The sequence below is a fragment of the Recurvomyces mirabilis genome (assembly GCF_035927965.1).
Source record: "Recurvomyces mirabilis strain CCFEE 5264 chromosome Unknown scaffold_20, whole genome shotgun sequence".
Classification (NCBI taxonomy): domain Eukaryota; kingdom Fungi; phylum Ascomycota; class Dothideomycetes; order Mycosphaerellales; family Teratosphaeriaceae; genus Recurvomyces; species Recurvomyces mirabilis.
In genome coordinates this window covers 373,914-388,573 of record NW_027041954.1, presented here as the reverse complement: position 1 = coordinate 388,573, position 14,660 = coordinate 373,914, and the positions used below count along the sequence as shown (strand labels likewise).

Sequence of the window (14,660 nt, the reverse complement as noted above, 5' to 3'; positions counted from 1 at the left end):
CGCAAATCTACGCGTGTACATGTCGCCCCCCCGTCACGCATGCCCTTGATTTGTCCACGCGATTGTTAAACAACACTCCTTCCTTCAGCGCACGTAGTTGAAGTACTCCGTCCCAAACTCCGCCTTGAACCACTTCTCCACCTCATCACCACTACTCGGCGGCTCTTCGATCTGGTCAGCAGCTTCTTCAGCTGATACAGCCGCCTCAACGATAGGTGCCACGACGTCTTCGAAAGAAGGGCTGGTGCAAGTAGTCTTCTCAGCAGACGGTAATGCTCTTCGTTCGGCGGTGTCACCATATCCACTATAGCCGGCCGCTTCAATGGCATCGTATTCGTGCATATTGTTGACAGGATCAGGGTGATCGAAAGTGTCGCTGAGAAATATGCCGTGGCGTTCAGCTTTGTTTATTGAAGGTAGCCTACCATTCGTCTGACTAGGTCCGGCATTGAACTCGTCAAAGTCCTGCTCGTGCTGCGCCAAGCCACCCATGTCGTTCGTATATGCCGAGAAATCGGCAAAGCCATCGCCGTTGTTCTCGTTTGGAGGCTGCGACTCGGCCAGTGTATCGACGTCCGCAAAGTCTGCGTCGAGCATATCGTCGTCAAAACCATTATCGTTCTCCGGTGCTCGTGGCGGGCTCATGCGGTGGGCAGCCTGAGTACCAAGAGGTCCGTGATCAAGGTCTGCAAGATCTTCGGTGTCCCACGTACCAGCACCATAGTCGCTCGAATACTGTCCCGCGCGATGGGTGGATGAAGCTGCAACAGCAGGGAGAAAGCTCAAGCTCGAAGCGCCACTGGTACTTGGGGCGGTAGGCAGAAGGGGTACCTTTGCAGCTGAGGTCATGATGCTGTCGTGCAGACGATGCAGATTTTGGGTCTCACGAGACTCCTTAGCCCCCTTCGGAGGCGCATCTAGCTTGGCATCCGCCTTCTTGATCGTTGAAGTAGCAGTCTTCGACTTGCTCACGGACAGCTGCGTCTGCTCGGGATCCGAGGCGGGATGAGAGCCTTGCTTCTTGTTCTCCTTTGGCTTTGGTGGCTTCGGCTTCTTGTCCGTGCCTTCACGACAGCAGAGATGTTTGCAGGCAGTCTTGTCTTTGCAAGCATGGTTGCAGGCCCATTTGCCGTTTGGGAGTTGTCGCGGCTCATGATCGGCGGGATATTGCGTGCTGTTCGTACGCTTCTGCTTCTTCGCTTTGGGTTCGGTGTTCATTTCAGTCAGGTGTTCGATATCGATAAAGCCATCGCCTTCTGCCATCGCCATGTCTGAGTCATCGATTCCAGCATCATCAAACTCATCGTCTGCATCGGTCCGAGCCCTGTCTGCTGATGCCCGGCGCTTCGATGTATTTGGTGCATGAACGACCTGGCCTTTCCGAGCATTCATGGCTTCCGCCGTCTTCGGTGGAGGAAAAGCCGAAGCAGGAATGTCAGGCTTGAGGACCACACTGCGTGCAGTGCCGGCAATCTCATCACACATGACCTGGGCTCGAATGCTCTGGCTGGCCCCTGTAAGATTGGCGCTGAAGAGAACATCTTGACCCTTGCCAAGCTTCCTTGCACTGATGCGAGCGAAATGCACCAAATGGCCGTCGGACGTATCAGCCAGCAAGCAGATATACACAGGGCGACGCTGGAAGACTTCGGGCGTCTTATCGTTCAGGAAACCAAGTTCGGCCTTCACCCTGACCGTCACATGTACGCCCTGCTTGATGACGTGCTCGCCTACTAAACTCAACGACACACGTAGTCGTGGAAATGAGCGAGCTCGTTCTTGCACTTGCGCACCAAATGGTGGGTTGCGGCTCAGGACTTGCTCTAAGCGGCGAGCGTCTGTGTCTCCGATCTCCTCGATGCTGGTGACATCAGCAGCAGCAAGCTTGCGCACGGCTACTGGACCGACGCCATCCAGTTGCTTCATGTGCAGAGGACTATCGTCCCAGACTTGAGCCGCAAGACTACGAGCAAGCATCAAAGCGTTCCGAGTAGTGATTGCATCGTCCAAGAATAATTGGCAGTCGACTATACATCGTACTAGCCTATGCGCGTGCTGGAAGATGGCTGACTTGGCTGTTTGATGCTCGTTAGTGATGCGATAGTCGTCGCTTGGTATCTCGATAGACCCAAGTGCGGCCTGTATGATCAAGGAAACCTTGTGCGATGGCTGATCGATGTTGACGGGTATGGCGAACTTGATCGAGGAGTTCTTGTTGAGGTCCTTGTACACCCCCTTCTCGCCACTCCGAAAGCGAATGTCCTTGAATTCAGCTGCTTGTGCCACAGCTGAGAGGATCTCGGAGATCTTTGCTTTTGGTGGCAGCGCGAGAATCACTTTCATGGTGTCGAATTGCAGGTAGTAGCGTGCCATGGCATCGCCAAATTCTGTGCTATGCAGTCTGGGTGTCGACTTGACGAGATCATGCTGCTCAAGTAGAGCGATGCCCTTGCGACATATGGTTTCGAGGCGATCATCGAGATTGTGGCCAGGGGTATCTCCAGGTAGCTTATAATGCTCCGGATTCTCCTTAAGCCTAACATACAGAAATGTCCCAGAGAGCCATCGCTTAGCTGATGACGCATTATCGATGGTGCCTAGGCCGATCTCAGCATTGAGGTGGTCGAGGAGATTCCGATGCAGGCAGCTCTCGAGGATCTCTTCGCCAGTGATCATGTTATCGTAGTGCTTTACCTGCTGCGACGTGGTCATGATAGTTGCCACGGCGCTATCGTCGAATTGTGGTCGGCCAGCTCGTCCAAGCATTTGCATGATCTCAAGATCGGAGTACTCCTTGATGCCGTTGGTACTGTAAGTCACAGTATTCTTGATGATGACCATGTGGCAAGGTAAGTTCACGCCCACAGCCAGAGTTGATGTGCAACATATGACGTTGACCTCACCCTCCAGATAGGCCTTTTCGATGGCATTGCGATCTTGTATCTGCAGGCCGGCATGATGGAAAGCAACGCCAGACGCCACTGTCGATTTGAGATCCTTCTCGCCGACGACGATGCTGCGGCGAGGTGCCGCCCAGTAGCGCTCTTGTGGGCCTTTCGACGACCACCATGTCGCAAGCTGCTTTGCCGTGTCGACACATGATGCTCTTGTGATGCAGAAGACCATGATTGGTTTACGGTGTGAGTATTTCACAATCACTTCCGGCAGCTTCGACCCAAGAACCTTATCGAAAGCGAACTCGTTGCCGGGCGATTGGTATCCACAGACGTGCTTCTCGAGTCGCACAGGTCGGAATTCTTCGCCGAAGCGCTCTTTGATGGCTGGCAGATGCGAATTCAAGGGATCTTTCCCAAGCCAGGCAGCGATGTCTTGAAAGTTGGGCACAGTAGCACTGAGAGCTACAAAGCGTACATTTGATCCCACGGACTTCATGCGTGACACAACAGCCTCGAGAGTGGCGCCACGGTCCTCTTTGAGTATGTGGACTTCGTCGATGAGAAAGAGCTTGACCATCTGCATGAGCTTCTGATGGTCCTTCCACTTCCGTGTGACGCTGTCCCACTTCTCTGGTGTCGTGATGATAATGCTCGCATTCTGGACGTTGCGTAGCTGTGTACTTTCCGTGTCGCCAGTCAACTCAGCACACTGCAGATCTAGCGGACCGAACTTGCTTTGCCAATCGCGCTGACGTTCTGCGCACAGAGACTTTGTGGGCGCTTGATAGACAACCTTGAATGTGCCGTTGCTGAAACTGTTGAGCATACGACAGACCGCCAACTCCAGCACAGCAGTCTTCCCACTGCCAGTAGGTGCCGAGAGTACAAAGTTGTCGTTTGACTTGTAAATCGTGGAGAACGACTTGGACTGCACAGCGTTGAAAAGGGGGAATGGGAAGATGGCGCGAAAGCGGTCAGGGAGCTCATGTGTGGAAACAAGGTTGATGCCTTGCACGACTGGAGGTCCAAGCTGTACCTGTTCCGGCCGCGAAGTTGGCTGAGATGCTGCATAACTCGGACGGAAGTCTTGCTGCATCGGCATATGCCTACTTGGTACGTCTCCAGCAGTTGGTTGCGTCCGTCTATGGGATGAGTATGGAGGTCTAGACTCTGCTGGGTACGTCAGATGCTGTGGTGGAGCAAGCGACCCCCCGTGACTAGGATTGTAAGCGGCAGGTCGCTGCTGACTGGCGCTGAAGGCTGGGCTTGACGGCAAAGGCTGCTCGAAAGGCGATGAAGTGCTTCCGCCGGCATGATCTGATTTGAAAGAGAAGCGAGACAGATTGAGCGCGGCAGGTGCATGTTGACGCACAGGCATTCCTTCATCGCGATGTGCACCCAGATATGCTTGCCGGAGTAAGGCTTCATCTGCATGCTATTAGCACTGATATGTTAGTAGTGAGCAAGCCACCTACCGAATGAGTCAAGTTCCATTGGTTTCTCATTAACGTGCTCATGATCGTGTTGCAAGGGTGCTTCTTCTGCGTAGTATTTGCCGTAACTATCTCGGCCAGCATACGATGCTGGGTTGTCGGTGTATGTGTTATGTGAGTGATGGTCGTCGAGACGTGCGCCCCTCTCGAGTTGGTCCAGCTGTGCGAAGATACGGTCCGCCATTGTGCACTGCTGGTGGTCGCGGATATGTGTGATACAGTGAAACCTAAGTGATTCAACTCTTCGAAATGTGTTTGATTCGAAAGAGTATATCGTCAGTGTCGGACGAGGTGAGGTGTTGTCATTGCTGCCTTCCACGACCGCGCTTTTCACGCGCGTGTCCAACCTCACCTCATGATTCTTCTACGACGGCACATCTGAGCTTGGCTGATGGGCCACCCTTGCGACACGGGAGTCATACAAACATGCAAATTCGTGACCGATGGATGGTGGATGGCTGCACAAATAGACGTATGTGATTGAACGCCGTTGAGACGCTACCTGCTTTGCTTCGTTCTTACACTTCTCGTCTCATTGGCGTCAATCCCGGAGTGCGGACGCGCATGCGCTCCCATGTTGGAGTACCAGGCCTGCTGGTAGTGCGCGCATCCGAGCGCATAGGTGATCTGCCTGCCGTAGCCACGGCTTCGAGATCGAAGTATGATGGTCCGCTGTTCTTTTCGTAATCCGACACGCTAATGGGAGGAGGTCTTGCTTTCGATTCAGGCTCACTGTTGTATATGTACGTGGCTGCAAGGACAACTGCAGTGCCTGCGAGGTACTGTGAAGACTGTCAGTCTCGGGTCTAGAGTCTAGCCTGGATAGAGCGCCACCGTCCCACTTACCGCACTAGTGATCTGAAACTCAAAGAAGATCACACTGGCCAGAAAGCTGATCAGGATAGAGATGGATGTCGCAAAGTTCTTCGCAATGTTGTCCGCATAGTTGACAACCAGAGCAACGATGACTCCGCCCATGGCCTGGAATGTGATGGCCAGCCACACAATCGAGTTGTAACCTGCAAAGAAGCCAGTCTTCGCGATATGCTCACCATCTTTGAAAAGCACACCAATGAACAATGCTGGCCAGATGGAGTAGAAAGACAACTGCACGTTGCGCACCCATACCGTTGATCGCTGCGCATCGGCTCTTGAATCCTTCAGAATTTTCTCAAAGTAGACCCCAGCAAGTCCCGAAATCATACAGGCAATGGCGACAGCTATCAGACCGATCGAAGCATCCAGCTGTGGCGTCGCTGCCGCAAAGTCCTCGTCGATGCCTTCATATGTTGCTGACCTCTTCTCCAGTTGTCCAGCAGCAGCGTTACCCAATGCTTTCAACTCCCAAATTGCTCTAGGCGCACTGAACGAGCCACTATCCTTCAGATCGTGAATCGATAGAACTTCGTTCGACGAATGCGATCCTGGTATCTGAACAATCGCAACTCCAACCATCAACAGAAGAAGACTTAGCCATTTCCGCAAACTCAACGATCGTCCAAGGAGAACGACGCTGAACAACGCCGTTGTGAGGATCCTGAGCTGGTAGGTCACTTGAAACGTTGCAGCATCGAGGTTGCTCACTCCTACGTATTGCAAAGTGTTCTGCAGAGTGTAGAGCATTGCTGGTATCGCCAGCTTCCAACTATCGCCAGTGAACACTGCTCTTCCCAGTTCGCCAAACATTCCTGCTACTGTGGACGTCTCTGGTGATTTCGGATTGCTCGCGATCTCGTACAGGGCCATGGACAGACTGAAGGCGAGCTTGAGGACCTCGTTGAAGAAAACCGCAGTTGAAGTATGATATCGTTGTCCATTGACCGCCGGCATGACTCGGGAATAGTGCATGATGAGGATGAGAAGTGAGTTTTGAAGAGTGAGCTATCACAGATCAGTATAATGGTACTCCAGGTTCACCATCCTCGTTACATACTGTAATAAGTGAAATGTGCTTCATTGGCACGCCGGCGAAAGACGCCTGACGACGTGATACGTCCATTACTGCCATGATTCCAGCCAATACGTTATTTAACGGAAATCGCAAATCGCCGTGTGAGAACATGCGGATCAGGAAAACAGTCAGAAGCTCGCAAATAGTTGCTTAAGGAGTGTAAGTAAGCCATACAACGGAAGTTCTAGGCACAAGGGGAACACATGTGACGCTTTCCATCACACTTGCACCCAAGAGACACTTTTGAGCCGCAGGCCCGCAGAGAAGCCCAAACCTGGGGGATTTCCGGATCTTCACGGCATGCCGTCGATCGCGATTTGCCAGATTAGCAGCTGCAGGGGTGCCATGCGATGCCGAGAGGCTTGAGTGTAAACTTGTGAGCCTGTCATCCGGCTTGGGAAGTACGGTTTTGAGACATCATCCTGGCGTACACTACTGTGTTCGGCCATACGAGGTATGCCACGTACGCCGACCACAAGCATACCTTGTAAATACGATGCCAGCAGCGTTCCGTTCACTATAAGGCCAGTGAGGCTCTTGCCTGCCTGTCAGAGCGGAACACTTCCCTGTTTTCTGCATTACGTAGGTCCGTTTCATTCGTTGCTTGTTCCATGACAACGAAACATGAGCTTCGGAAGGGCATCACACCGCCTAATCTAATTGCCATACCATATCCACAACACTCTCTTGGCATTCCCTCTGATCTGCCCTCACCAAGACGCCAAGCATTGGTATCAGAAGTCTTACTAGTCATTACTGTTTACTCCCCGCATCATGACTTCTGTTGTTTCGAGTGAAGGGAAGAAGCTTGACGATGTGACAGCTCCTAACCAAAAGGGCACGTCGAAGCATGGACCTAGCGACAACGGTATGCTAAATATGACGAACAAATGAACTCAACGTGCGATGCACCACTGACACTGCGTAGAGAAGAACTCAGACATCCATACCAAGTTTCGAGAGTGCCATGAAGGACATCGAGCACATGCTGGGCTCGACCCATCTCGTGCCTCGACCGGCGTAGTGTGGACTTCTGAGCGAGCATACGAACATGGCTTCCTCGAGAATCCTGAAGAATGGGCCAACCTGGGACAAGGCGCACCTGAAGTCGACGATGGTATGTATCGCCACCAAGCGCATCGTTGAATCATAACTAATTGCCATTAAAGACATCGAAGGCTCCTTCAAGCGTCCAACAACCCTCAACATAACAATGACAGGCCGCGAATATGGCCCAACAGCCGGCATCAAACCTCTCCGCGACGCTGTGGCAAACCTGTACAACGCCCACCACCGCGAAGGCAAGGACAGCAAGTACACCTGGGAGAACGTCTGCATCGTTCCTGGTGGACGCGCCGGCCTCATTCGAGTTGCTGCAGTGCTTGGCAACGCATACCTAGGCTTCTTCATCCCCGACTACACCGCTTACAACGAGATGTTGAGCTTGTTTAAGAACTTCTCTGCGATTCCTATCCCCCTTAGCAAGGACGATAAGTATCATATCCATGCCGACAAGATTCTAGAGGAGGTGAAGCGAGGTACTAGTGTGATCTTGACGTCGAATCCTAGGAATCCTACCGGTGAAGTCGTAGGTAATCCGGAGCTGGGGAAGATCCAGGACATTTGCCGCAATCGGGCTACGCTCATCATGGATGAGTTCTATGGTGGGTACAATTACACTACTGGTTGCGATGGGACTGTGATTAGCGCTGCGGACAATGTCAAAGATGTCAATGTGGATGATGTTCTGATCATCGATGGCTTGACGAAGCGCTTTCGCCTACCAGGATGGCGTGTAGCGTGGATTGTGGGACCCAAGGACTTCATCAAGGCGATCGGCTCCTGTGGCTCATACCTAGACGGCGGCTGCAATGTGCCGTTCCAAGAAGCTGCAGTCGAAATGCTGGAGCCAACGAAAGTCCGCAACGAGATGAAGGCTCTCCAACGCCACTTCATGGACAAGCGTGACTATGTAGTCGGTCGTCTGCGAGACATGGGCTTTCACCTACCATACACACCCACCAGCACATTTTACCTCTGGCTGGACCTCGAGCAGCTTCCAGAAGGCATCAACGACGGCTTGAACTTCTTCCAGGCTTGTCTTGAGGAGAAGGTCATCGTCGTACCTGGCATCTTCTTCGATCTCAACCCGAGCCGTCGCCGTGATCTATTCGACAGTCCTTGCCACCACTTCGTACGCGTGTCGTATGGACCGAGGATGGATCATCTCAAGAAGGGTTTGGATGGTTTTGAGCGGGTCTTGAAGAAGTGGAATGCTTTTCCTGATAAGCAGAAGTCGAGCCAGGCGAAGGATAGGTAGGACCTAGCTCGAAGGAGGCTGAGCGAGATTGCCGTGCAGGCGGAGTGATATGATCAAGACGGACAGGGCGGGATCTAGAGTACCCCTATGAGCTAGCGATAATGACACTATGTAGTACACCTAGCACGAGCAATGAGAATGGTGAGCAAGACCATTTCAGTGCCATTGGGATGTCTATAGGCGCGGACTGGGTTCCGCTTGTATGATCTCCAAAGTCGAAGCACCTTCGTCCGCAGTGGGTTCTTCATCTCTACATCACCACCACTCTCGCAACAATGGCATCTCGAGATGCCATACTCAGACTCCCTGTCGCTCTCCGTCAAAGCGTCGTTACCTCCAGACCAAGTCTAGCTTCCCTCGCTCCTAGCTCGCCATGCTCCTCAAGTCCTAGACCATACGCCACAGAAACAACACATGCGACACCTGAGAGCTCTGTCAACCACGATGAAGTCTCCCACTTCAATGCTATGGCCTCTGACTGGTGGGATCCTCATGGCTCAAGCCGTCTCTTACACCTGATGAACCCTCTCCGACATCAGTTCATACGACGCTGTCTAGCACCCGATGGTCTGGATCCGGACCGGAAGATGCGGTATCTCGATATCGGCTGCGGTGGAGGCATCTTCGCGGAGTCCGCGGCTCGCATGCGCAACGTTGAGTCTGTGACAGCCATCGATCCCACACCAGAGGTCTTAGCAGTAGCCAAGAAGCATCGGCGGACAGATCCACTACTGCTCGAGCCAGGCCGCTTGACCTATCTTCAAACCTCGATCGAAGGCCTTCAAACACCATCAGATAAGCAGTACGACGTGATATCTCTCTTCGAAGTAATCGAGCACATCCAACGACCGAATCCATTTCTCCAATCCATACTTAAACAGCTCAAACCAGGCGGCTGGCTCATCGGCTCCACAATCGCTCGGACACCGGTTTCATGGTTCACCACCAAGTTCGTCGCCGAAGATATATTGAGAATGGTGCCAAGAGGCACGCACGATTGGAACCAGTATATCCAGCCGCAAGAGATGCGAGACTGGGCGAGAGGACAGAAGGAGCTGAATACGTCTGATGGTGTAGGTTGGCATGTCATGGGTGTGGTGTACGTGCCTGGGTTTGGGTGGAAGGAGGTCAAGGGAAGTGAGGCCTGGGGTAATTATTTCTTTGCGGTGAAGAAGAGGGAGGGAGCCGTGTAGGATCGATACTGTGTGAGAATCTGTGATACAAGAAGACTCGAGCATGGAGATTACTGGACAGAGCGATGCTGAGCTACCATCTAGCAAATACCATCTCTTCGAGAGGACTGTAGCCTGCAGCTCTGCAAACGGAGATATACTACCTCATTCGGCCATGCCAGAGCCGAGAAAGCTCACGGCAATAGAGCTGTGCTGGTGGAACATGGCTGAGGCTCCATATATGGATATGCTGCGGCGCATATAAGAGACATATCTGGACACGGGACTCTCATTTGGATCTTGGAACTCATGGTCTGCATATCCTCTGCCACTGTGTATCGGCGAAACCAACAGCAGTACGATAAGACCTTCAGATCGTGATCTTACTGGACCTTGCGCTTACCTCCCGCATGCGCAGGAGCACATTCCAGAACGACACCCTTGCTTCCGCGCCCACCACAATCGGCGGAACCACGGCAGATGCAACACAAAGGATACAATCCTCTCAGAAACCAGATCTTATCACACCAAAAACCATCAACAATCCTAGTTGGTCTAGTGGTTAGGATTGTAAGTGTTGTCATGCTCTCATAAGCCAGCCATGCGCGTATCCGCTGGCTTCCGGATAGACGAACATGCTAACAACGTGACTTGCGCAGTCCGCCCGTCTTGCATTTCGAGTCGAAACAAACTTAGATTCACGGTTGCGCGGAAGGCAGTGGTTGTGAGTGCGATCGATGGAATCCATCTGTGAGATGTTTATGGACTCAGACTGACAAAGCTTCCAGCAAATCCATTACCGGGAGCTTGGTTTTGCTTTTGCATTCTTCGATGAACGCAGCAGACTACAACGATCTGGGTTGACAGGACGCAAAGCATCAGCAGTACATATGGCAGTCTTGCATCCTGTTCACAGCAGGCACGATCTCGTTCCATCTCGTCTTCATATCTTCAAGTACACATGTTCTTCCACGACTCCGAGGAGACATATTGCACCAATTGGCATGGTTTCTTTCAACAAAGCAGTTCGTAGAGCGCAAGACACCCCGACCAACGCTTTCTGTCCCTTCCTCACCGTGGCCAGCAAGAGCGCATCTCTAGCCGCTCTGACAACAATGTTGCTTTTGCACAATGCTTGATGCGGACAGATCCTTTGTCTTAACACCGACGACTGGCTGGAAGCAGCAACAATGCCTGGAGCGTCGTCTTTGATGGTCGTCGAAGATATCAGGTGGCCTCCGGGGCGGGCTACCGTGCCGTCTGGTCGAGTCATTTACTCGCTACAGTACCATGGCAGCGCCTCCACCGGCTCTCCTAAATGGGCCGAGCAACCAACTCATCGACAGGATAGCTCAACGTGAAGCGGCTCGCGACCGCTGGTTCGACCGCGACCTTGCGAGGACAGCAACGCTCACTACGAGAGCACCAGGTCCGCCATGGGCTGCAGCACCAGCTTTTGCTGGAGTCGCACTACCACAAATCTACGCGCCACCAGTTCCAGGCTGGATGGCAGCGGCTACTGCAGCAGGTCGTGTCGGGTACCCGCGTAACTGCAACGACCGTGTGAACCACGCTGGAGTTCCCGGCGCACCAGACTGCGCAAGTGAGTGGAACCCGGGTGCCCTCGGTCTGCCTGCAGTTGGCCTAGGCATCCGATGGTTCCGCCGTACAACATGTCGAAATCATGCCGCCGCTCACGGCCTTGGATTCTGGCAATGCCGCTACTGCAGTGACCACACCAAGCAGATGCAGTGGCATCTCGACATCGAGGATAGGATAGAAAGTGCGCCGCAATTCATCTTCTCCGACGCCAATGTGCGAGCTGGAGTTGCGCCTGTCGTGCCTGAGCCGATTCGTAATACTATCAACGCAGCGGGGGCCTTGGTACCTGGCACGGCTACTACGGTGTGGAGAACTCGACTCTGTATCGACTGCGAATTTGTGGAGAAGCTGCTCTGTGCGGATCGAGCTAACTATGCTATCGAGGCGGATGAGCTGCAGTTACCAGGATACATGTTCATGCGTGATCATTGTCCAGGACAAAACAATCAGCAGCTCGGCTTCCCATATAGCACCTGCGTCTGCTTTGGCGACCTTGACGGCCCGTACAACAAGTCGAACTGTGCAGAGTGCGTTCATAATGGCGGTTGCGACGATCACGACGAGCGGCTTCTGATCCGCCAGCAAAACGACGAGTGGCTTCGAAACATGACAATGCGCAATGGGGCCATAGTCCGCGCTTCGCAAGCATTGGTCCACAAGAGAGCGGCACGCGGGAGCTTTAGAGCCTGCCGTTGTGGTGCTGAGATCCAGTACAGTGCTAGAACTGTTAATCAAGCTCCTGTGGTCAGACAACCAGAAGTGTTGCTTTGCTTGGGTTGTGAAGGTGTAGTGCACGTGCCAGGACCGTGGATAGCCAATGCAGCGCCACAAGTAGGAAATAGGAGAGTTATGCGCACCCACATCGAAATGGTCGCTCGTGCTGATCGGGGCGAGATAAATTTTCCGCTGCGACGTGTGGCAATATAGAGGAGATGTAGAGCTCGGAGTACACTTTCGTTCTTACTGCTCGAGATGCTTGATAGAGGTAGCCACTAGTACGGCATACTGCGCTGCACCAACGCCACGTTACTTCTCATACAATCTCTTACGACTCGCTTCGATCTCTGGTAGATCGCCATCATACCAGTCATCGTCGTACTCTCCCAGCCTCAGATCTCTCTCCCGGTCTACCCTCGCCATGACTCGTACGGCGATCGCTGCAGAACCGAACCTCCTCCACACCTGAAGCGCACTCCCAATTTCTGCATAGTCTGGATCTCTACTCTCGGCATCGTACTCCTTAAGATGCTGCATCGTGATGTACTTGTTGGCTACTGAAGCGACGTGATAGTGAACTACGTTCTGCTCAGGAGACTTCCGCAGATTGATAGCAATGAAGCGGCACCAGGCTTTCAGGGGCTCGACGTCACCTTTTCGCTCCCAGAAATCCGAAATGTCGAGCTCAACTCGTAAACGTCTTCGATGTGGGGCCATGGTGGCGGGCTCGTAGTCGAACAAGGCCAGCGGGTCACGACGTACCACTTTCCCGAGGTACGCAATCAGGTAAGAGAAGTCGAAGTCCTTTACACGAGCTCGAATGTCTCGTGTGGTGTTGAGAGTCTGCCGCTCGAGCTCTGTGATAAACTCATCACGGAGCTGCTGATTCACTTGGCTGATTGGATGCTGAGCCACAACATGCGGGCCTTTGGCACCAGCAGCGTGCACCAGTATAACGTTACATTCAGCTGCGTAGATGCCGTAGATCTGGTTGCGCAGCTCAGCATGGAGATTGAGGAAGCGGAAAGGTCGGGATGCAGGCTGAGGCGCTGCATTGGCTTGTGGTGGTGCTTCCATCGTGTCTTTTCTGGGAAAGCGTTCGTTAGTATGGTGTATGGACGGTCCTCAAGTGCTGATAGTGGATATTGCATACTTCTCTGAGTCCTGTGCGTGTGTTCTCATCAGTCGTTGAAAGTGCGTGTCGTAAACTGCACTGACTTTCGGCGCAGAGACTGCTGAAGAAAAGCAGTTCTGTGTGGACCCACTTTCAGCTGTTTCTGGCAGGCACGGCGGCTTCACTCGGCTTCAGGAGGCTCAGTCAGCACGTGCAAAAGTGAGAGAACCAGAGTTGGCGTTTTTGAGCTCGAGTCCGCCGTGGCATGTGACACTCATACATGTAGCCTTTCCAACAGCAGAGCCTACCAACGAGGTAACGCAATCGCCGTCATCCGTATGCTCCCTCATCTCTCCAGTGAAGAGTCGCCGAAAGTCTAGAAAGGGTTCTGGGGGACTCTGTGTAGGTATGTATCGGGAATGCCGAGTCCTAAAGGCATCCCAAAGGAAGCCTAAGCTCACTCCCGGCGATCTCCGTCCAGTGCGCGGCAAAGCAATGGCCTTCAGCATCACAGCGTTTCTCATACTCCTCGAGAAAGCTCTGTGCAGCAACTAATCCTCTTGCTCCTACCTCCAGCACTCCCAGTACTGTCCGTCCAAGTCACGGCAAACTAAAGGCCGTCAACATCACAGCGCTCTTCATGTTCCTCGAGAAAACTCTAGGCAGTATTCAATCTTCTTCATCCTAGTCCAATCCCTAGCATCCCCACAAACCTGCGCTCGCTGCGTGGCGACGTAGCGGCCGTCAGCATCACAGCGCTCTTCATACTCATCGAGAAAGCTCTGTGCAGCCTCCGATCTTCTTCGTTCCCACCCCTTTCTCCACCTCCAGCAGCCTCCGCCCACTGTACGGTAAAACAATGCAATGCGAGTCGATGGAGAACTGGCCGGAGTTGCACAATCGAGTCAAATTATTCTTCCCGGCTCAGAGTGGACAGCGAAAGCTGTGTGGGTGTAAGCATAAGGAGAAGGGCCCATCTCGACTAAGGAGCTTCGCATGCCAGAGTTGTGTAGAAGATATCAAGGTCAGGAAGCGAAGTGTGCTACCTGTGGTATACGCCATAGCCTATGGCACTGCGCGGTTGCAATTACCACCGCCGTGAATTGCGTTTCTCGGTTCACCTGTACAGCACAATCTGAATGCGAGGCAGTATAGGTCAGGCGGCGCATAGAGCAATGCTACCGTCCTGCGAAGCTAGTCTAGGCTTCCCATTATCTTTTCAATAACTCTGCGTTGCTGTATCTTCGCTGTTCGTGCAATGGTCGCGCTTCCAATCGAGGCATTGAGTTTGATGGACTACTGAGCAACGCTATTCACGTCCATAGCCATTGCCACCTGGTAGCATGATCGCTGTCGTGTCTGTTGAAATCGGGTACGCTAGTCTGAGAGCTCGA

At 52.9% G+C, this 14,660-nt stretch overlaps 6 protein-coding genes across 6 annotated transcripts; 3 read left to right on the top strand and 3 right to left on the bottom strand.

Moving 5' to 3' along the window:
• Positions 1 to 84: 84 nt before the first annotated feature.
• Positions 85 to 4,574, bottom strand: HFM1 (ATP-dependent DNA helicase MER3; the record flags this gene model as incomplete). The annotated part of the gene is made up of 2 exons (XM_064840091.1): positions 85 to 4,325; positions 4,373 to 4,574. The coding sequence occupies 2 exons, from the start codon at positions 4,572 to 4,574 to the stop codon at positions 85 to 87; spliced, it is 4,443 nt and encodes a 1,480-aa protein (XP_064692412.1).
• A 334-nt stretch (positions 4,575 to 4,908) lies between these two features.
• gms1 (UDP-galactose transporter Gms1) lies at positions 4,909 to 6,347 on the bottom strand (the record flags this gene model as incomplete). Its single annotated transcript, XM_064840090.1, has 3 exons — positions 4,909 to 5,172; positions 5,237 to 6,271; positions 6,324 to 6,347. 3 exons carry the CDS (start codon positions 6,345 to 6,347, stop codon positions 4,909 to 4,911), a joined length of 1,323 nt encoding a protein of 440 aa, XP_064692411.1.
• A 768-nt stretch (positions 6,348 to 7,115) lies between these two features.
• On the top strand, positions 7,116 to 8,661 carry LTS14_007397 (uncharacterized protein; the record flags this gene model as incomplete). Its single annotated transcript, XM_064840089.1, has 3 exons — positions 7,116 to 7,209; positions 7,270 to 7,458; positions 7,511 to 8,661. 3 exons carry the CDS (start codon positions 7,116 to 7,118, stop codon positions 8,659 to 8,661), a joined length of 1,434 nt encoding a protein of 477 aa, XP_064692410.1.
• Positions 8,662 to 8,936: 275 nt separating this feature from the next.
• Positions 8,937 to 9,854, top strand: COQ3 (Hexaprenyldihydroxybenzoate methyltransferase, mitochondrial; the record flags this gene model as incomplete). Its single annotated transcript, XM_064840088.1, has 1 exon — positions 8,937 to 9,854. One exon carries the CDS (start codon positions 8,937 to 8,939, stop codon positions 9,852 to 9,854), a length of 918 nt encoding a protein of 305 aa, XP_064692409.1.
• Positions 9,855 to 11,123: 1,269 nt separating this feature from the next.
• Positions 11,124 to 12,118, top strand: LTS14_007395 (uncharacterized protein; the record flags this gene model as incomplete). The annotated part of the gene is made up of 2 exons (XM_064840087.1): positions 11,124 to 11,955; positions 12,018 to 12,118. The coding sequence occupies 2 exons, from the start codon at positions 11,124 to 11,126 to the stop codon at positions 12,116 to 12,118; spliced, it is 933 nt and encodes a 310-aa protein (XP_064692408.1).
• Positions 12,119 to 12,461: 343 nt separating this feature from the next.
• On the bottom strand, positions 12,462 to 13,229 carry LTS14_007394 (uncharacterized protein; the record flags this gene model as incomplete). The annotated part of the gene is made up of 1 exon (XM_064840086.1): positions 12,462 to 13,229. The coding sequence occupies one exon, from the start codon at positions 13,227 to 13,229 to the stop codon at positions 12,462 to 12,464; it is 768 nt and encodes a 255-aa protein (XP_064692407.1).
• Positions 13,230 to 14,660: the final 1,431 nt, after the last annotated feature.